Here is a 23,232-nt window from a genome sequence, read left to right on the forward strand (position 1 = left end):
AAAATTTGGGCAGTTGGGCTATTATTGACTTGAAAAAACGGAGGGCGGACCTCGGTGAAACGAGTTGTCTTAACTTTTTTATGTATATCCCTTTATTCAATTTTTAAACTTCATTGCACACCCCTTGTGTTGTTTCCCTATAACGCTGCAATATCTAGTAGTAGCGTGACGTACATTACCGCTCAATCACAACCATCCACGTAGTGACGGGCGGAGCACCTGTTCCTCGCAGCGCTGTACTGACGCTGATGACGAGCCCTACAGTAATGCCCCCTGCACCACGTGGTTCCCTGGGATACCTCAGATAGCCTGGTCCCGGGTTGATACAAAGTAGGACGCAAGCGGTTATCAGCTGAGCACTATCTGTCAGCCGCAACACGAGCAGGTGAGACCAGTCCTGGAAGGGCTAATTCCATTTTACAGCAAGAGTCTCAGAGCGCCCTTGTCTTTGTGTGTTTCAAAATTTGGGCAGTGGCATTGCAGATCGGGATCACGGGCGAAATGTCAAAAAATGTGTATTGCATGCAAGGGCTTTTTTTTCATTTGTAAATGCCAAAAAAAATCAACAATAGGCTCAAGCTTTTTCAAATAAATGTCTTTAGAATGGCCACGGTGGTTACCTGCCTACAAATTGTTATGTTCAGCTACTTTAGCACATACCAGAAATGCGTTTCATTGCAAATGTATCCATTACATTTTGAAACTTTTTGTGACCTAAAATTTCAACATTTTAAATATTTCAACTCAACGTTGGACGTTGCCAATGACTCCACTTTACAGACACCTCATCCTTCCTGCCCGGCTGAAAAAAATGCCAGTCCTCAAATAGACCTGAGATATGTGGCATTGTAAATGTATCTGTGACATTTTTAACCATTTTGGGCCATCAAAATTTCTGGCGGCAGCAGACACACAGAAATATTCCCACACTAAAGAGCTCTGTTGAGCTGGTATGGTATCGGTAGAAGTGACCGGGCAGATTTTCTGGCTAACCCCAGGTGACAACTTGGAATAAGGGAGGGGAGGAGGCAGAAGGTCGAACACAAGGAAGCTTGCTTGCACTTCTAGTGCTTCTTTTATCACACATATACATTTTCCCACACTAAAGAGCCTTGTTGAGCTGGTCTAGTACTAGTAGAAGTGACCAGGCGGTTGTCTGGCTGACCCCAGGTGAAATCACACACTGCTGTTTGCCTCCTGTTCCCTGTGACCTCTCCCTACTTCCTAGTCCTACCATTTTCCTATCTCTCTGAGACTTGGTTGCTTCTTCAGACAAAAAATAAATATCTGTGTAATGCAAGGTACACACAATACAATTTTCTGGCAGATTCACCTGCCAGATCGACTATTTCCAACATGTCCGATCTGAATTTCGATCAATTTTTTTGATCGATCGAAAAATCAATCAGGAAATCTTTCGAAATTCAGAACGGAAATGTTGGAAATAGTCGATCTGGCAGGTAAATCTGCCAAAAGATTGTATTGTGTGTACCTTGCATGAGAATAACTGTGCATATAATGTAATTGTGGTAGAGATCCTCTTTAACCATTTGCCAACCGCTCCATGCTGATTGGCGTGAATGTGGTGGCAGCCCCAGGCCTGCTAAACACCAATTGGCATGAAGTCCTGGGGGTGTGTATTGCAGGAGATCATGTGCTCCATTGTGCGTGCATCTCCACTTAAATGACGGAACGGAGCGATCGCCGCTAGGAGACTTTTTTGCCATCTATTTACACTGTACTGCACTGCGATCTACGGCAGCTCTGTACTGGGGACAACTGTCTCACTCGGTTGTCCCCCTGGGAGGCTCAGGAGCGATCGGCTGTCATAGACTGATGCCTATGGCAGTTGATCGCTGTGATTGGATGGCGGGAGGAGGGAGGGAGTAAAAAAACTATTTAAAGAAACACATTTATTTAAAATAACAAATATATATTGGGGATGCAGGGATCAGAACTCACCAACAGAAAGCTCTGTTGGTGGGCAGAAAGAGCGGGGGGTGAATCACTTGTGTGCTGAGTTGTACGGCCCTGCAGCGAGCCCTTAAAGCTGCAGTGACCTGAAATTTAAAAAAATAGCCTGGTCACTAGGGGGGTATAAGCCTACGGTCTGAAGTGGTTAATTTGAGGGAAGAGGCTGCCCTTCTTGTTACGGAGATGTAGCTGCATCTTGCTGTATAGGGCGTGAAGAAGCTTCGCTGTGACATTTGGCATCATTACAGCAGATACGTTTTGGTTACATGACATGCAATGCCGCTATAGCTTCACTTTAGGGTATGGGGTAGTATTTGGGATAATGTAGGCTATCTTTCTAGCTCTAATACTGTATATTCAGAGACACCCCTGTTAAACTGATGCTTCAGTGGTACTACAATTCAGTTATAGTCCATAGTTTTTTTTTCCTTCTGTTTCCCCGTTAAGTGTTTGTGGGTGTGGTTCCTTTGGTACTCTCTCAAGTATTTTTGGGACTGGCCTACAGCTCAGAGCTTTTGGGATGAATGGTAGGCTTCAGGGCTCATTTCCATGGGTAGTTGACTTGTGTGCTCGGCAAGCAGTTACCAGGCAGCAGCCAGCAGTTGTGAGAGTTTTAGAGGCTTTTCACTGCCTATCAACTACTCGTGGATTTAGTGTCCCGAATTTTCACCCTCCCAGTGACTGTCACTAAATTGCAAGCTCTTCTATTTGCTCCTAACCCGAGGATCCCCAGTCCGTTTCGGAGGCTCTATACAGTAGGTATTTATTTCTGGCTGCAATCTGGCTAATTGCTTTTCAATGGAAAAGCCCTATGCTTTCTTTATCATTTATTTATGACATTTTGCAATTGTCTGACTATTTGTTTTATGCAAGCTGGGTAATCTATATGGATAGATTTACTAAAGTGTGGGGAAAATGGCTGATGATATCATTGAACTACAAGAGCCCAATCGTCCTTAACTTAATTTTTTTTTAGGTTTTGGAGGGTGCTTTCCTGTATATATTTTGTACATTTTGTGTTATATCATGGTGTTTTGTTCTTTTTATTAATTTCTTCAGTAAATGGCTTTGATTTTAGAAAGGAAGAGTTTTGGCTCTTGTCATCTTGTAATAAACAGGTAGAATGTAATTAATTAAAACAATCTTCAATGACAGGTTAAACCCAACTTAAGTTCTGTACTATTAATGTTGAAGTTTAATAGTAGGGATGCTTAGTTTTGTCAAAATTCTAAACAAAATACAGAACAAATTCTGAATTTTTGGATTCTGAGTTTTTATTGCAAAATCGCAAAATAGTGATTTATTTTGAATGTACACTCACCTAAAGGATTATTAGGAACACCTGTTCAATTTCTCATTAATGCAGTTATCTAATCAACCATTCACATGGCTGGTCAATACAATCTCCTGAACTCCAAACTGAATGTCAGAATGGGAAAGAAAGGTGATTTAAACAATTTTGAGCGTGGCATGGTTGTTGGTGCCAGATGGGCTGGTCTGAGTATTGCACAATCTGCTCAGTTACTGGGATTTTCACGCACAACCATTTCTAGGGTTTGCAAAGACTGGTGTGAAAAAACTTTCTGTATGCGGCAGTCCTATGGGCGAAAATGCTTTGTTGATGCTAGAGGTCAGAGGAGAATAGGCCGAATGATTCAAGCTGATAGAACAGCAGCGTTGACTGAAATAACCACTCGTTACAACTGAGGTATGTAGCAAAGCATTTGTGAAGCCACAACACACACAACCTTGAGGTGGATGGGCTACAACAGCAGAAGACCCAACCGGGTACCACTCATCTCCACTACAAATAGGAAAAAGAGGCTATAATTTGCACAAGCTCACCAAAATTGGACTGTTGAAGACTGGAAAAATGTTGCCTGGTCTAATGAGTCTCGACAGAGTCAGAATTTGGTGTAAACAAAATAAGAACATGGATCCATAATGCCATGTTACCACTGTGCAGGCTGGTGGTGGTGTAATGGTGTGGGGGATGTTTTCTTGGCACACTTTAGGCCTCTTAGTCAGGGATGAGCAGAAACTATGCCAGTGCGAATTTTCGCATCGTAGTTCGCATATACGCATCGTAGTTCGTAGGCGAGGTCTCAAAACTACGCGTACGATTTTACGCGTAGTGAAGTACCGTTACGCGTAGTTTACGCCCCTACGTGTAGTTCTCATGTGTATTGCGAAGTAAACTACGAATGCGTTATTTGCTTCTATTTTTCCGCGTACGATTGTATGCATACAAAATTACGCATTGGAAAGGGGAATGCACGCATAGAAGAGTTACTGTTAAACATTTTGCAGAGGAATTCATGCGTACATTTTTACGCATAATGGCATAAGCGTCCGCATGTACTACGCTGCGCACTACGCGTAATTGCGTATTTTAATGCGTATTCTACGAAATGCATACGAAGCAATTATTTGGTTTTGAAGCCGTAGTTTGGCGAAGCGTAATTGCGTAAAACTATGCGTAGTTCCAGCGTAGCGAAGTTGGCTGACTACGACCATCCCTGCTCTTAGTGCCAATTGGGCATCATTTAATGACACAGGCTACCTGAGCATTGTTTCTGACCATGTCCATCCCTTTATGACCACCATGTACCCATCCTCTGAAGGCTACTTCCAGCAGGATAATGCACCATGTCACAAAGCTCGAATCATTTCAAATTGGTTTCTTGAACACGACAATGAGTTCACTGTACTAAAATGGCCCCCACATTCACCAGATCTCAACCCAATAGAGCATCTTTGGGATTTGATAGAATAGGAGCTTCGTGCCCTGGATGTGCATCCCACAAATCTCCATTAACTGCAAGATGCTATCCTGTCAATATGGGCCAACATTTCTAAAGAAAGCTTTCAGCACCTTGTTGAATCAATGTCATGTAGAACTAAGGCAGTTCAGAAGGCGAAATGGGGTCAAACACCTTATTAGTATGGTGTTCCTAATAATAGCTCACTATCTGTGCAAAAAAAATTGTGTATTACACGGACATAATTTCACATAACTTTTGAAATTTAGATGTCGGAAATAATTTTGACTGTGATCTTGAAATTGCAAATTTTAGAATCCCACAAAATGCATGCGCTCACCCATGTGTGATAGCTGTGCACCAGCAGATGTTTTGAGATAAAGACTGGCATCCATGTTGACCTACTTGGTCTTGCAAGCTGTGATAAAAATAACAGAATCATAATCAATAAGTTTGCTGTCATTCCTCCTCCTCTGCACTGCACAATAATCAATAACAAAGCCCAGCTTGCTGAAGGCATTTTTCACAAAGCTTTCATCACATTTAAAAGTATGAAATTTCTCTCCTCCAACCATATAGTAAGATGCATTTAACATCCCAACTTGTATCAGGTGGCCTCCGGGTCTCAGCAGCTTTGACATTTTTCCCAGGTTCCTCATGTAGTCATCTTCATCTTTACTGATGGTTTCCAGTATCAATATATTGGTGACACAGTCGGCAAGCGGGAGCACAGCAGGATAAGTTATGTTTTCATTTTCAAAGTCACAGGATATGACGTGACTGATGGCTGTCTTTAGTTGCATTTCCTTGTCCTGAACTTGGGTACTGAAACAAATCGAAAAATGAACAACTGGAGCTTTAGAACGATCTTTCGTCACAGCAGAATTTAAGAAGTCAGATCTGAAAGGAACATGCAATGCTATATCACATTCACTGGTAACTTGGACTTAAGTTAATTACAGTAACTCTCCACCCAACTGTATTACTTCTGATCAACTCTCCTCTGGTGAAATAAGCTAGTTTAACACTATGTTAGTGGGGGTAACAGAATCATTTTGATGGATGAACCAAGCCATAAGCAAGGCCCACTGCCACTCTGGTGCCTAACTGGATGCTAGTCTTCTATCTCCCCAGCAACACATAACAGATTTAATTGTAAATTTAGCACCCTCAATACCAGGCCTGTGCAAACTACAGCCCACGTCTGTTGTAAAGCTGGCCCGCCACTAGATGACCAGATTCCTCTCCTCCCATCTTTTCCCTTCTGCCGTCCCTTCAAGGTTGCATGCAACACACAACAACACAATAAACTCATACAATCGCTTGTTCCAGAATTGATATCCATGGCAACGACAACATCATGTGACATGACATCATTGCTTACCAGTGGGTCACATGACGCCACCGTTGCCATGGAGATCACTGCTGGAATGAGAAATTGGGTCAGTTAAACTCCAATCCTCTTTACCCACACAAACTCCGAAGGGATTGAGCCAGGGAGGGAGACAGAGTAGCAGCAGGCCATATTCTAGAGGACTGCGGCCCGATCCTGCACACGTTTGATTATTCCAGCTCTATAGCTTTGCAATTTGAAGCTCAACTAGCACATTAAATGCATTGCCTTGAGCTATGAGCTTTACAAGGGGACTGGCTGGGCAATTTTTAAGTGTGGCAAATGATGGTTCATATTGCTTTGAGGAGTTGTCTTCAGCAACATACGTTACTTAAATAAGATTAGGGGGAAATGACATACACACTACACAATCCCCTTAAATTCTTCTCCTCAATGCCAGATGATAGATCCAGAAGGCTGAGCTAGCCATATGGGGGCTCCACCTCCTGAATAATACCAATGCTCCATGACATGGAGGAGGGCTGTGCAAGAAGGGGCAACAATTCTTCTCCCGTCTTGCAAAAACTTTTGTACATGTCAAGAACAAGGGCATGATCCCCTCCTTAAATCTTGGGGAGATGGTGGTAACTAACTAATGCATGTGGTTGTAGGCCCTGGGGGCTTATGGTGGAATTAAGGTATTTAAATAAAAAGGATGAAAAAAAAAACTTGGAGAAAAGTTGATAGAATCTGGGCCATAATGTGAACCATTCCTTTACCAGCTCTTCTTCCCTGAAATATTCTATGATATTGAAGTATTCTGTTCCATTCATTTATTCTATCTTTCCACAAAATAAATGGTGAAATTGGCCTGAAGTGAAGGCAATCATTTGGTGTTGATCTTGTCATAGACTATATTTACACTACACCTCACCTCTTTCCTTCTAAATTGGCAGCATGGGATGACGTGTGCGTCCAATCAAAAGCTCCAGTCCGAGTGTCCTTCCATCTGCTTGTCTCCATGTTACATCTCTCATTGAGCTTCAGTATAATGATGTCCTTGAATATATCACAAGCTGAGTAGAGGTGATGGATGGGGGAACCATTACTGACATCAATCAGAACATCTCCCTTTACAAAACCTGCAGGGTTGGTAAAACAGCCTATTAAATACATCAAAACCATGATTTTTGCTCAAATGTAAATAAAAGCTGTGAAATGTTTTTTTCCCACAATAATTCCTCTTATACATTGTCCTATCATTCTGCCCACCAACAGAGAAAGCTCTGTTGGTGGGCAGAAAAAGGGAGGGGGATTCACTTGTGTGTGCAGTTGTATGACTCTGCAGCAAGCTTTTAAAGCTGCAGAGCACTAAATTGTAAAAAATAGCCTGGTCACTAGGGGGGTGTAAGCCTATGGTCCTCAAGCGGTTAACCTCCTTGCCGGTCTAAAAAATCCGGCAAGGAGGCAGCGCCGCACTTTTTAAAAAAAAATTTTTTTAATCATGTAGCGAGCCCAGGGCTCGCTACATGATAGCTGCTGAGCGGCGGCATCCCCCCACCCACTCCGATCGCCTTCGGCGATCAGAGTATGCAGGAAATCCCGTTGAGAACGGGATTTCCTGCAGGGCTTCCCCGGTCGCCATGGCGACGGGGCGGGATGACGTCACCAACGTCATGGACGTCGGGACATCACAGGGAATCCCGAACCGCCCCTCAGCGCTGCCTGGCACTGATTGGCCAGGCTGCACAGGGGTCTGGGGCGGGGGGGGGCGGCTCGGCGTGGCGGGTAGCGGCAAATCGGTGGCGAGCGGCGGCGATCGTGTACTACACGCAGCTAGCAAAGTGCTAGCTGCGTGTAGGAAAATAAAATTATGCAAATCGGCCCAGCGGGGCCTGAGAAATCCTCCTGCGCAGGTTACCCCGAGCTGAGCTCGGGATAACCGGCAAGGAGGTTAAATAACCAATGTGCCTTCAACAATGAGCATGTATATGTAAAAATTAGTTTGCTTACTTTTTGTTTTTCATGGTGGACAATTGTGCAAAAACAGACAAAAGAAAAATGAGCAGCTGTGCACAATGCTAGCTATTTTCAGTCAGTACTGTAGTAAAGTTGCAAGTCTGCAACCAAACCAACACACAATCTGCTCTGTGAGGACTGCAGCTGCCTTCTCTCCACACAGTTGTAGCCCAAAGTGAATGTGCACTGACTGAGGAGCTGCCTGCCTGACAGACTCGTGTTCAGTTTTCACAGCACAACATACCTCACAACTTTTTGAAGTAAGAAGGAGGGGCACTTTAAGACACGCCCCAGACACACATCTAACCACGCCCCCAACACACCCCTCACCATGCATATCACAAATAATTCAGAAACAATTTAGAAACAAAAGATGTTGTTTTATCATTCAAACCACACTGGTCCTTTCTATCACTATCCGTTTTTCTTCATTATAACATTTGAAAATAAGAAATATATCAATTTATTTGATGGGAATAAAGTTTAGAGTCAGTTAAACACATTTTACAGTAATAAAAAATACATATATTTACATAGATCTCTACATCAGTCGTAAAAGAGGGACACATGAGGGAGAAAGGGAGACAGAGGTATTTAGTTCCTAACGAAGGACACTCCCTCTGAAAGAGGGACAGTTGGGAGCTATGGTGCTCATCACACAGCAGTTTAGTAGCTGAGCAGAGCTGACAAGTGACAAGCCTGGTTGCCCTCTATTACAGTCATATGTCTGTCTACCCTACTCACTACACAGATCCCTGCACTGAACAGTTCTTTTTTTTCATCATTAATCTTTTTATTAAACGTTTTCAAAAAATACAAAGAAGAACATTGCTGGTATAGCATTGAAAACAAGCAATCAGTACATTTTTGACAAAGGGTAGTCTCCAGTATACCATTATCTGAGGAGTTTTCACGACCTTAAAGGTATCCAAAGATAACGTCTCTTGTTCTCCAATACTGGTGATAACAGGTGGCCGCGGCCTTCACCAGTGTTATATGCTTGACAACTCTGTCCAGCTTTTAGTCATGTGTTGTACATGTATTATAATTTTAGTACAGTCTTTATGCTCTTCAATGTATAGCCATTAATGCATAAAAGCTGAAGAAACGCTAATTAACATATCAAAACAAGAAAAGAATAACTTTAAACAACCAGGTCGGGGTCTAGCCCGGCCTCACTATCACCTCTCATGGTGTGGAATATATACTTTCATATGTTTAGTGGCTGTTAAGATATGGCAGTGTTGACAGGGAGTAACTCAGATTTGGGATAATTAGTTTCAGGGATTGGAGTTTGCGGCTGGGAGGACAGCAGTGGATGTCCAAACAGTTGGGATAGCGTAGTTTTCCTTATTTAGGCCTAGTCTGGCTCTAATTTTACCTTCCATGGCTAGATTAAGTTTCGTGTTGTTTAGGAGCTGGGGGAAGGAGAACTCCTCAGGGGATTTCCAATTAGATAGAATTAGATGTTGGGTACCGAATAACAAATGGCAAATAAGGTATCTGCTCTCGATTGGTAAGTCATTGATCCCTACTAATAATAAGGCTAGTTTAGGAGTGAGTTTAAACCTGCGTTTTAGAGTTCTTCCAATGAGCCATTCTACCTTGGCCCAAATCCTTGCAACTATAGGGCATTCCCACAGCATATGTAATAGGGTGCCTATCCCCATGTTGCATTTCCAGCACAAGTGGGAGGCGTTGGGTGAGAATGAGGCTAACTGTCTAGGGGTTATATGCCACCTATATAGAATCTTCTTTAGAGTTTCCCAGTGTGTATTGCACTTTGAAGCTGTCAGCGTTGTTTTGTTTGCTGTTTGTAATTGTTCGATAGTTATGATGCACTGGAGGTCAGTCGACCATACGTCGGCGTACCTCTTAAGAGGAGCAGATGTATTTGTATTTGTATTTAATGCCTTATACCAGGTGGCCGTGCCACTTTTGATCTGTCCTTTATAGTTAAGCATGGTGGCTACGCTAGTTTGTAGGGTTGGGTTTTTTAAATTTGTTGATCTACATAGGTGGAAGATTCTGTGATATGTGAATAATTGAGACTGTGGTAGTGGAAATTGCTTTGTGAGTTCTAGGAAGGTTTTTAGTTGGCCATGGTTGAAAAGATTATGGAGGTGGGCTATCCCTGCTCTCCTCCACTCCGCAAGGTCCAAGTCCTGTGTAAAATGTTCGAGAACTGAGATTGGGGTAATAATGGGGATTGTATCGCCTGAAGTGGGAGGGTGCTTTACAAAGTATTCCCAGGATTTAAGTGAAGCCTGTATGGAGGGGTATGTTCACTGGCACTTTGGCCCCTAATAGAATGCTTGTCAGTAGAGGCCTGAGGTCGGTTCCCAGGATATGGGTTTCAAAGGCCACCCAGGGCTTATTTGCTGATGGAATCCACCACTGCCGAATGGTTTCTAGGAGTGTAGCGTGATAATACAAATCTAGATTAGGGAGACCCATACCTCCCTTTATTTTGGCTAATGTCATTACTTGGTATGTGGTACGTATTCTCTTCCCCTTCCATACAAATGCATTTATACATTTCTTTATATCCGAAAACCAGGATTTGGGAATTGACACATGAACCGTGCGGAATACATAGAGTATCTTGGGAAGGAGAAATTGCTTGAAGACTGCAATGCGTCCCGACCAGGATAGCCAGAAGTTAGCTAAATTTGCGCATTCTTTCTTTATGGCATCGAGTAGGGGGATATAGTTTAGTTTGAAGAGGTTGGTTGAGCATCCTGTTAGTTGTATACCCAGATAGGTCACCGCTCCATCCGCCCAAGGGAACGGGTATGTTCTTGCAAGGGCGACTTTTAGTAAGGGGGGGATATTGAGGCCTAAAACAAAGGATTTAGTCTGGTTTAATTTGTATAACGATGCTCCAGAGAAACTCTGTAGATCTAGAAGAAGAGCAGGAAGTGATGTAGAAGGATTGGAAATAATTAGTGCTACATCATCTGCGAACATACTAATTACGTGTTTATGCCCTCCAACTTCTATGCCTGTGATATCCGGGTTGGTTCTAATTTTTTGCGCTATTGTCTCCATTAACAAGACAAATAGAATCGGAGATAGCGGGCAGCCCTGCCGTGTTCCATTTGTTATGGAGAAAGGTTTTGAAATGAAACCGGCTGCATTAACTCGGGCGGATGGAGCGGTGTACAATGCCATTATAGCTGTCAGGATAGTGCCTGAGAGACCAAATTTATCTAATGTAGCTTTGAGGAATCGCCAGTGAACTCTGTCGAACGCCTTCTCCGCATCCAAAGTTAGTAGCAGAGAAGGCGTCCGACAGAGCTCAATGTGTCTCAGGATATTTAGCATGCGCCTAGTTGCATCTGATGCCTGTCGGCCTCTGGTGAACCCAACCTGATCCTGTGCTAAGAGCATGGGGGTGAGTTCCATGAGTCTGTTGGCGAGTAACTTAGCGTATAGTTTTGTGTCAGAATTCAGCAGAGAAATAGGCCTGTAGTTAGACGCATTAGTAGGGTCCTTGCCTTGTTTGTGTATCACTATGATTGTGGCCTCTAGGTATTCCGCTGGAATCTGACCTGAGTGGGCGAATTCATGAAAGAGGTCCACTAATAGGGGGGAGATAGTCTGATTTAAAGCCAGGAAAAACTCGCTACTAAAGCCATCAGGGCCTGGTGCTTTGTTTCGTTTCAATGATCTGATTGCCTTGGTTATCTCCTCTATGGAGAATGGTTGGTTGAGTTGGGTTAGTTGGGAAGGGTTCAGTGCTGGTAGGTGTATAGAATCTAGAAAGGAGGCAATGGACTCGTCTGTAGGTTGGGGAGTGTTGAGATCATTTTTTAAATTATATAAGTCCGAGTAATAATCGCAGAAAAGATCTGCTATCTGTTTGGGATTAGAGATTATTTGTTTTGTTTTTGGATTTTTTAAGGCGTGGATTTTGGCTTTGATTTGTTTCTGCTTTACATATTTAGCCAGATGTGCACCGGCCTTGTTGTCTTGGTGATAGGAGTTTAGTTTAGCTTTTTGGATCATCAGGTCATATTTTGATTGTAATATCAACTGTAGTTCATGTCTTAACTGGAAAAGTTGTCTTTCCAACTGATATGTCGGGTTCTGTTTATGGAGTTTTTCCTGGCTTCGTATCAGGGCTAGTATGTTATCTAATTTAGAGAGTCTCTCTCTCTTTTGAATCGTGCCTTGTCTGATTATGATACCTCTAGCAAAGGCTTTGAAGGCTGCCCAGATAGTGGAAGGCTTTAGCAATGGATTCCGGTTAGTTTCCATAAACTCCTGACTCTCTTTGGACAGGCTGTCTAAAAAGTTGGGATTAAGGAGAAGGGAGGTGTTGAGTCTCCATTGGTTGGGCTTCTTAGTCTGAAGATTATCATTTAATTCAATGTGTATGGGGGCATGGTCGGACCATAGTTTAGTGCCAATCGATGCATCTGTTACTGATTGTAGCAGTAGTTTGTCAGTGAGAAAGAGGTCAATTCTCGAATGCGTTTTGTGAACGCTAGAGAAATAAGTATAATCTCGCTCAGTATTATGGAGTGCACGCCACGGATCATAGAGATCATTCCAATTTATTACTTTATCAATGGTTTGGGTGGGAGATTTGCGTGAGTGGTCTATTTTAGCTGGGCAGGCGTTGAAGTCACCACCTATGAGCAGGCGGCCTTGTTGGACGGTTTTAACTTTGGCACACAATTTCTGAAGGAGCGCTTTTTGGCCGGAGTTAGGGGCATAGAGCGAGAGCAGCGTAATGGGTTCGTCGTTGATTTGGCCTATGAATATGATATATCTGCCATTGGGGTCAATGATGACATTATTAGGGGAGATTTTTAAGTCACGATGAAAGGCCATCATAACTCCTCTTTTTTTTGTGTGAAAGTACTGTGGTAAATCACTGGGAAATGGACATTAGAACAGAGGTGTGTGTCTTTCCCCATCAGGTGGGTCTCCTGTACGAAGAGAATTTGTGTTTTCTGAGTAACTGCTTCGTTCCATAGGAGATGTCGCCTATATGGCGTATTCAGCCCTCGAACATTTAATGAAGTAACTTTTAATGGCATGTTAGATTAGTGGTAGATCTGCATCTTATTAACTGTAGACCCTGGTCTGGCTCCCATATCAAATGTAATAAGCTTTGTACATATAACCACATAATAGCATGTTTGTGCAAGTATAGAGGTGAGGCAATAAACATATAGAACATAATAAAAGGTAGCTTAACATAGCAGGAGGATAAACTCCTCATCTTAGATAACTACAAAACAGCGGTAGTGAGACACTGTTCGTCGTCCACTATCAAAAGGTGGGGCAAAGTGAGGGTCAAAAAGACCAAATGAAGCGCTCCTTGTGCAGCTTGAAGGCAGAGCCATGTTATGTTGCACACCCCCGTGTGCCAGGACGTATTGTGGCTCAGCGATGTGATAGCTTATTCCAGTCAGGAGTGACTTTGGTGGATCTGGCAGCTTGCTTGTATGTTGGGGGAAACTGCTGGACTTGTATGTGTAGCTGATTGAATAAAGCCATGCCAGCCTCTGTGTCCATAATCGCGAATTTTTTATTCTTGTATGTGAATCTCAACTTCGTCGGGAAGCCCCAGTTGTATGGGATCTGAAGTTGCTGCAGTGCTTTGGTAAAGGGCTGCAGGTCCTTCCTGAGTCTCAGCGTATTAGCTGAGAGGTCTGCGTAGATCTGTCTGTGTTTGTACTGCTCTGGTAGAGATCCTTCCTTTCTTGTTGATTGCACAATTCCTTCCTTAACGTGATAGAACATGAAGCGTGCAATCACATCTCTAGGTATAGCTTCGGCCAAGTGGGGTGGCTTAGGGAGGCGGTGTGCCCTATCTATGGTCAGCTCAATTTCTGTAGTGTCTGGGAGCAGGGCTTTGGTAAGATTCTGCAGGTAATGTTTCAGATCATGTTCCTGTATTTTTTCAGAGATGCCTCTGAATTTCAGGTTGTTCCGACGATTTCTGTCTTCTAAGTCGGCTGCCTTGGCTTTTAACCACTTGATGTCCTCTGTAGAGGCTGAAGCAGAATCTACCATGACATTAAACTCCTTGACCACCTCACTAACTTTCTCCTCCACTTCATTGACTCTGTTGCCCAGTGTAGCTATGTCAGTGTGCAGGCCAGCATTCAATGATGAGATCTCTGCCAGTAATGAGGAGCGAAAGGACAGGAGAATGTCCTTAATGAAGGATTGCGTTGCGTATGTGTCTGTAGCAGGGAAGGACTCTATAGAGAGAGATATGCTGTCAGCTTGTGTTGTCCCACATGTCTGGCCGCTTACCGTAGAGCCTGAGTCCCTCCTCGGTCGTGACTTCGCTGGGCTGCCCGAGGGTGATGTGTCACTGTCCTGTGTAGGTACTTCTTCTTGGGGAGTCTGAGATTCGATCTCCCTGCCGCGCGAGGAGGCCGCCTGTGCTGGAGAGGCGTCTCCTACTAGCGCGGCGCCATCTTGAGCCTGTTCTGCTCGTTTGGATCTGAAGAAGTCCGTCAGTTTGCGGGGTGCTGGCGGCGCTTGCTTCCTCTTTTTGGAGAGGTCTGTGTCCAGCGGCATCTCCTCGACATTTGGCATGTTGTCTCCGGCTGGGGTGAGGTCGCTGTGGGTTGCTGCAGCTGCCATCAAGCGGGAGCTAGTTCACAGTGCGTCCGTCTCTTCCTCGGCGGAAGTCACGCCCCCTGCACTGAACAGTTCTAAACACACCATAAACCCTATAATACACTATGCTGGTTAAATTAATATACCTTAACCACTTAAGGACCAGGGCTGTTCTTTGAGATCTGTGCTGCGTGGGCTCTCCAGCCCGCAGCGCAGATCGTGAGCAAGGCAGGGCGATCAGACTTCCCCCCTTTTTTCCCCACTAGGGGGATGACCTGCTGGGGGGGTCTGATCACCGCCGCTCCGTGTGGCCGAGCGGGGGGGCTCTTCAAAGCCCCCCTCCGCAGCGTTCTCTGCGCTCCCTCTTTCCTCTTACCTCCAGCTTCCTTATTATCCTCGTACGAGCGGCCGTTTCCATGTAATAACCACTTAAACCCGCCGCCTATGGGCGTAAGGCGGTCCTAGAGAAACTGTACTAAACAAAAAAAGGAGGGGGAAGCCTCAGGATCCCAATGAGGCTTTCCCATCCTCTGTAGCTTCGGGGAATCCAGCGCTGGTTACCCCAAAACCTCCCCTGACAAGCTTGACAAGGGTGCGCAGGAGTGGGCTATATTTACCTCTCCATGATCCAACACAGGCACACTAGCGGCTTTGTTCGCTTATCCGCTCTACTGCACGGATGCAAAGGACTCGCGCCTGCGCAGTAGAGCGGATACGATTGGGTTCGGCTTTTTGCACCTTAACCCGAACGGAGAGTCGCTGGTGTGTCTGTGCAAGATTGTGGTAGGTAGATATTTAGCCCGTTGCGGTTCTGGGGGGTCGCAGCGCTGGATTGCTGGGACACTGGAGGACGGGGGAAGCCTTGTTAGGATCCAGAGGCTTCCCCCTCCCAAGGTATGTATCCCCAGAGGGATTTTTTTTCATTACGGATTTTCTTTAATAATGCTCGTCCTAATCTCTCCCTGAATCATTACACAGCTCTGCCTAGCTCTGTCTCTAGTCCTATATGCAGAACCTAAAATGGAGTAACTAATTTCTCCCTTCACTCCACTATTTATCTGCCTATGATGGGATCTCTTGTAATCGGTTCCTGGACCTTGCAGAACATTGTAAATGATTTGCTCCTGCAAACGCCCATTCCCACTACTCTACGAAATTTGCCTTGTTCCCTGCCCCTCATTTTTGCCAACACTCATTCAGGGATACTGTAATAAAACCACATAGAAAAACTTGGACCTTTTCTCGCGAACATTTGTGGTAAGCAAGAAGGGACAAATTATGGGACAATGTATGATTGGGCTTTAAATTCTCGTCTGCTCATCCTTATAGAAATTATTCTGTTATTCACAATTGTGATGCAAAATCACAATTCAACATTTTAAGCTCATGTTAACCTGCCTGGCGTTCTGATTCCCGCGGCCGCCGTTTTTTGCATTTTTTTTTTAAATATATCATGTAGCTAGCCTAGCGCTAGCTACATGATTCCCCCCTCCCTGCGGCGTCCCTCCCACCCCTCCGATCCCCGCCGGCGCAATCACCCATCCGGAAATCCCGTTCTGAACGGGATTTCCAGGAGGGCTTCCCCGTCACCATGACGACGCACGTCGTGACGTCATCGATGTCGTGACGTCACAGGGAGACCCGATCCACCCCACAGCGCTGCCTGGCACTGATTGGCCAGGCAGCGCACGGGGTCTCGCCTGGGGGGGCCCTGCATCGCGGCGGGTAGCGGCGAATCTGCGGCGGGCGGCGGCGATCGGACACAACACGCAGCAAGCAAAGTGCTTGCTGCGTGTTTTAAAAAAAAATTATTCAAATCGGCCTAGCGGGGCCTGAGCGGTGACCTCCGGCGTCTCTAGACGAGCCTAGCTCGTCCAGAACGCTAGGGAGGTTAAATAATGTTGCACGTAACCATAATTAAAAGGGACAATTTCCCATTTACTTATCATCTTGCAAATAATCCTCTTTGTGAAAATATGTTTTTTCATGTCCATTTACTTCAATTAATTTAAGGAAAATGAATTTTTGCATACATTACTATACATTTTGGCACATCTAGTCATCTATGCCAAAATGTGTTCAAGACATGTTTGTTAATCCTGTGAACGTAATTTCCTGTTACTTGCAAAAATAATGCAAAATCAAGATTACATGCAACATCGTAATTAGGATCGTAATTGCAAAACTCACGGCAAAATTCACGAAACCAAAATTATCCATTACAATCAACACTAAAAATAAACAGGAACAAGCCATTTTGTTTGACCATTTTTTTAATCTGCACTGCAAGCAATGTCCAGAGAACAACCTTTAGGATACTACCAGTAGAGTTGGCTCGAACTGTTCACCAGCAGACAGCTCCCGGTGAATTTCCGCTCTTCGCATTCTCGGTGAACTGCGAACATTTGGTGTGTTCGACCCGCCCCCTACACTTCATCATGGAGCTAAACTTTGACTCCTTACCTCACAGCCAGCAGACACATGGCAGCCAATCAGCTAGCACCCCCTCCTTGACCCCCACCCTCCTATTAAAAAGCAGTTGCGGTGGCCATATTGGATTCATTCTCTGCTGGCTGCTGTTAGTGAAAGCAGGGTCAGACTTGCTGCAGATAGGTAGGGAAAGCATTAGCTAGGCCTGTGTTCTTGTTCCTCACTGACTACTTGCTGAAAGCACCCCAAATAGCTCTTTTGAGGGCTAGTACATTGGTCTCCTGTTTTTTATTTTGTTTGTGACACACCACAGCCCACACTGACACCCATAGCTGTGTACACTATTTCTATTGTGGCCACATTAAGTTGCAGGTACACAGAGGCGGATCTACAGGGGTGCACATGGGGCACCTGCTATAGGCGCCCCTTGTCACTCACCTGGTGGGGGGGGCGCATGATCACAGAAAAAAAATTGCCCCCCAGGTCCACGCTTATAACCTTCCTTTGCGCTGTTACTTATACATTGCCCCATGACTGCCCGGCGCCCAGCCCGTACACTACAGTAGGAGGAGAGGACATGTGTCTGAAACCAGTGTTTTAACATCCCTTCTCCCCCTAGTCACACCGACAATGCTTGTGTCTTGTAGCTGCTTGCATGATCCCCCTCCTGATTGGCCACATGGAGCCACTGGGGCTGATGGGGGTGGGAGGGGATCAGAGAGGAACAACAGCGTGGTTGTAGGCTGCAGAGCTGCAGTGACACACACAGTGTGTGAGTATAAGGGCCAATGCAGACATGCAGAGGCAGTCACAGGGCTGCAATTACAAGGTAATTACATGCTATGTAGTTAAAGGGGAACTTCAGCCTAAACAAACATACTGTCATTACGTTACATTAGTTATGTTAATTAGAATAGATAGGTAATATAATCTCTTACCCACCCCGTTGTAAAAGAACAGGCAAATGTTTGTGATTCATGGGGGCTGCCATCTTTGTCATGGGGGCAGACATCTTTTTGGTTGAAAGGAGGTGACAGGGAGCAGGAGACACAGTTCCAACTGTCCTGTGTCCTGATCACCCCTCCCAGCTGCACACACTAGGCTTCAAATGTCAAATTTAAAATGTAAAAAAAAAAAATTGCACCAAAACAGCAGAACGAGAACAACAACATCAGAAATCCCATCATGCTTTGCACAGCATTAGGGTAAAAATGCCCGGGCAGTTTTTTTCTGTGCAGCTAAAAATGAGGCTTGTATAAGAGAAAAAGTTCTGATGCTGTGAAACAGTTAAAGAAACACCAGGCCTTTCCAGTGCTGCTGAGTAAATTTTTAGTCTGGAGTTTCAGTTTAAGATGCTTAGTACTGTCTCTCTGGTGGTTTCTGGTGTGTAGGGGGGCAGAGAGAGTCTGAGTTTGTTGTGTTTCTGGAGTGTAGGAGGTCTTGTGTAGTGTGTGTGTGTGTGTGTGTGTGTGTGTGTGTGTAGTGTGTTTGTGTGTCTGTGTTTGTTTGTGTGTTTGTGTGTGTGTGTGTGTGTGTGTACAGAGTGTGTGTGTACAGAGTGTGTGTGTGTGTGTGTGTGTGTGTGTGTGTGTGTGTGTGTGTGTGTATGGTGTGTGTGTAGTGTGTGTGTGTGTGTGTGTGTGTGTGTAATAGAGAGTAGATTCCGCACTAGGTCAGTGGAAACAAACTTTGCTTTATTGAATCACGTACATGACAAGCTAAAATCCATCACCACATGCTGACATGTTTCGGACGTTACACGTCCTTAATCATAGCATGGGGGTCTTGTGTAGTGTGTGTGTGTGTGTGTAGTGTGTTTGTGTGTCTGTGTTTGTTTGTGTGTTTGTGTGTGTGTGTGTGTGTACAGAGTGTGTGTGTACAGAGTGTGTGTGTACAGAGTGTGTGTGTGTGTGTGTGTGTGTGTGTGTGTGTGTGTGCGTGCGTGTGTCCATGTGTCCGTGTGTGTGTGTACAGTGTGTACTTTGTGTGTGTGTGTAGTGTGTGTGTGTGTGTGTGTCTGTGTTTGTGTGTGTGTGTGTGTGTGTGTGTGTGTTTTGCAGTGCAGTGTACTCTCCTTGTGAGTTACTGTTGTGGGGTGGTTTCTGGAGTGTAGGGTCTTGTGATGTCAGGTTGTGTGTGTTTTGTAGTGAATTGTGTCTTAAAACCCTCACCCCCCCTCCCCATCCTTGTTGTGTGTGTGTGTGTGTGTGTGTGTGTGTGTGTGTGTGTGTGTGTATGTGTGTGTGTGTGTGTGTGTGTGTGTGTGTGTGTGTGTGTGTGTGTGTGTGTGTGTGTGTGTGTGTGTGTGTGTTTTGCAGTGCAGTGTACTCTCCTTGTGAGTTACTGTTGTGGGGTGGTTTCTGGAGTGTAGGGTCTTGTGATGTCAGGTTGTGTGTGTTTTGTAGTGAATTGTGTCTTAAAACCCTCACCCCCCCCTCCCCATCCTTGTTGTGTGTGTGTGTGTGTGTGTGTGTGTGTGTGTGTGTGTGTGTGTGTGTGTGTGTAATATTTATTTATTAACAGGGTGTAACTTTAATACCCCCCCGCGGGGGGCTAGAGAATAAAAATGGTGCCTTGTGTGCGCTCTCCCGGCTCCCCTCCCCCCACCCGCATGTGTGCAGCTCCTGTCCCCACCACCTACATATCTTGCAGAGTAGAGCGGCAGCAGAGTTTCATAATTTACCTCATTGGTGGTGGGACAGGACCTCTTCAGTGTAACTGCACTGTGTAGCCTAGCACCGCTGCGGCTCTGGACACTGCACCTTGACTTGCATCCAGAGCCCCAAGGTGATAGGTTGCATGGCGTGGTTACACTGAAGTGGACTGAAGTGGGAAGTAAAGGGGACTTCTCCCACTGCCAGAACGAGGTAAAGTTTGAAGCTCCGCTGCCACGCTACTCTGGAAGCTCTAGGGGTAAGGTTGTGGTTATTCAGGCTGCTCTAATTGTTTTTTTTTTTGGGGGGGGGGGGGCAGTTTTAGTGTTCGCCATGGGCGCCATTTTACCTAGATACGCCTCTGCAGGCACAGAGTACCACTCCAGTGCATTATTTGTAGGAATGTATTGGGATTTCTGCCCTTTAGGCATTAAAACCTGACTCTGCGTCAACTGCGTGATTTTTGGTGTGACTTTTGGCATGGCTCCCCCTCTGGCATGCCACAGTCCAGATGTTAGACCCCCTTGCAACAACTTTTCCATCACTTTTGTGGCCAGAAAGAGTCCCTGTAGATTTTAAAATTTGCCTGCCCAATGAAATCTGTGGTGGTTCGGCTGCTCATGAACAATTATATACAATACAATACAATAACATTTCTATAGCACTTTTCTCCAATAGGACTCAAAGCGCTTAGGCTCTCTCAGATTCAGTAATTGGTAGTAGGATGAAGTATTCACACAACAAAAGTTATATTTCTGCAAATGCCAGACTGAACAGGTGGGTTTTCAGTCTGGATTTAAAGAGACACTGAAGCGAAAAAAAATTATGATATTATGATTTGTATGTGTAGTACAGATAAGAAATAAAACATTAAGATCAGATACATCAGTCTAATTGTTTCCAGTACAGGAAGAGTTGAGAAACTCCAGTTGTTATCTCTATGCAAACAAGCCATTAAGCTCTCCAACTAAGTCTTAGTCGTGGAGAGGGCTGTTATCTGACTTTTATTATCTCAACTGTAAGTGAACTGTTTACTTTTTCTCTGCCAGAGGAGAGGTCATTATTTCACAGACTGCTCTGAAAGACTCATTTTGAATGCTGAGTGTTGTGTAATCTGCACATATTATAGAATGATGCAATGTTAGAAAAAACACTATATACCTGAAAATAAAAGTATGAGAATATTTTCTTTGCTGCTAATCTTCTAGTAATTATTCATAGTACACAACCAATTCACTATATCATATTTTTTCGTTTCAGTGTCTCTTTAAACACCTCAAGAGATGGAGCTGTCCTGATCTGTTGAGGTAAGGAGTTCTACAACGTAGGGGCAGCATGACAGAAGGCTCTGGGACCAACAGTTTACAATTGCGGAAGTTCGCTGTTTGCGAACCAAAAAATTGAGTGTTCGCAACATCTCTAGCTACCAGTAAAATACTAGCTGATAAATCTGGGACTCTCCCAGTAGGTCTTCAGCAACACCTTTCTCTGTCATTAAAAACACAGGCATTAGTTACATGTATTTGCAAAAACACAATATTTTTTTTATCAAACCTCTTTATCACCCATGCTTCCTGCTGGAGAGCATACTGGAAGGGCTGTTGCCTTTGATGTGGCAAGCAAGTATGCAAAAAAAAGGAAAGAGTTTTTTGGTAATGCTCTGTAATGATCCTGGTCACCTGCAGAGCACAACTTAAAGAGACACTGAAGCGGACAAAAAATATGATATAGTGAATTGGTTGTGTACTATGAATAATTAGAAGAAGATTAGCAGCAAAGAAAATATTCTCATACTTTTATTTTCAGGTATATAGTGTTTTTTCTAACATTGCATCATTCTATAATATGTGCAGATTACACAACACTCAGCATTCAAAATGATTCTTTCAGAGCAGTCTGTGAACTAATGACCTCTCCTCTAGCAGAGGAAAAGTAAATAGTCCAGGAACAGTTGAGATAATAAAAGTCAGATAACAGCCCTCTCCACGACTAACTTAGTCGGAGAGCTTAATGGCTTGTTTGCATAGAGATAACAACTGGAGTTTCTCAACTCTTCCTGTACTGGAAACAATTACACTGATGTATCTGATCTAAATGTTTTATTTCTTAGCTGTGCTACACATACAAATCATAATATCATCATTTTTTTTCGCTTCAGTGTCTCTTTAAGTTACTGCCTCTCTGAGAATTTGAGTCCGCCAGTAAAAAAGTGTGATATAAATGTTTTGTGTCATGTTGTGTCTATTTTAATGCCCCAAAGCAGGATGTGTACAACAAAAGATAAACCTAACAGGCATATACAGTATATAACACATGTGGAAGAATTCTTGTGATATACGTACCAGAGCTGAACATGTAATGAAAATTCATCATAGGGAATTTCAAAGAATCAGCTGCAAACGCCATGTCTGGCTTATCAGAGTAATATGTCTCAAGGTGATCTCTAGAGTCAAAGTCATGCTTATGGTAGAGTTTTTTTGGTCCACAATCCATTTCGTGAGGATCTTCTCCGTTTTTGGTTTCTCACTTTCCACGTTGGTGTTCACTTTATAGTCATCCAGCAGCAGGTAGATACACCTATTACTGTTTGGTTAAACATCTTCCTATAACTGTGTCTCACGCTCACAAGCCAGTCACAGGGATTCAGCTGACTGAGATGTGACTGATAATAAATAATGATAAATGATAATAAACTAAGTATTATATTTGCTAACCATTTAATTGGTATGTGGAATTAAAACCCGACTCGGGGGGGGGGGGGGGAATCTTCCAGTTTTAGATAATCTCCAGAATAATTAGAAACTTGTTGTGGTTTTTGCTACTGTTCTGTAGGTAGAGAAAGACAGATTTGAAAGTTTTTGGACTAGCCCATCTCCTCATGAGTGATTGTTATTTCTTTTTTATTTACAAAAAGCACTTACTTAATTGCAGTTGCTCAGTCCAACTGCAAAAACAGTATGCTCATGGCTCTGAAGTAGTCCTCCTCATTGGCCCCTGATGATTTGTCAAAGTTGAAATGCATAGGCGGAGCCTGAGGCATAGAGATGAGCCGAAATTTTCGAAATTTCGAACTGCTTTTATTACGAATGCGAAATTTAACATTACGACCCAAATTCGTAATTTCGTAATTAATTTTCAAATCGTAATTTACAATTTCGTAATCGAAATTTTACTCCCGTAATTACGAATTTCGTGTCTCCAACCGAAATTTTACTGTTTCAGGTTTGTAAGGGTTTTCTATCCCTCTAGATGCCTAAAATGAATAGCTAGCACAGCCAGCCAGCCAGCCAGCCAGCCAGCCAGCCAGCCAGCCAGCCAGCCAGCCAGCCAGCCAGCCAGCCAGCCAGCCAGCCAGCCAGCCAGCCAGCCAGCCAGCCAGCCAGCCAGCCAGCCAGCCAGCCAGCCAGCCAGCAGCCAGCCAGCCAGCCAGCCAGCCAGCCAGCCAGCCAGCCTCCTCCTCCTCCTCCTC

At 44.2% G+C, this 23,232-nt stretch overlaps 2 protein-coding genes across 2 annotated transcripts in view; both read right to left on the reverse strand.

The window, feature by feature from the left end:
- LOC137524164 (indolethylamine N-methyltransferase-like) overlaps window positions 1–23,232 on the reverse strand; it is a 543,463-nt gene that overhangs the window by 454,554 nt on the left and 65,677 nt on the right. The window lies entirely within an intron of this gene.
- On the reverse strand, window positions 3,224–22,338 carry LOC137524161 (indolethylamine N-methyltransferase-like). Its single transcript, XM_068243734.1, has 3 exons — window positions 22,106–22,338; window positions 7,004–7,211; window positions 3,224–5,561 (listed from the first exon to the last, which is right to left on the reverse strand). Exons 1-3 carry the CDS (start codon window positions 22,254–22,256, stop codon window positions 5,138–5,140), a joined length of 783 nt encoding a protein of 260 aa, XP_068099835.1. The 5' UTR covers window positions 22,257–22,338; the 3' UTR covers window positions 3,224–5,137.

This window comes from Hyperolius riggenbachi, chromosome 7, assembly GCF_040937935.1.
Source record: "Hyperolius riggenbachi isolate aHypRig1 chromosome 7, aHypRig1.pri, whole genome shotgun sequence".
Classification (NCBI taxonomy): domain Eukaryota; kingdom Metazoa; phylum Chordata; class Amphibia; order Anura; family Hyperoliidae; genus Hyperolius; species Hyperolius riggenbachi.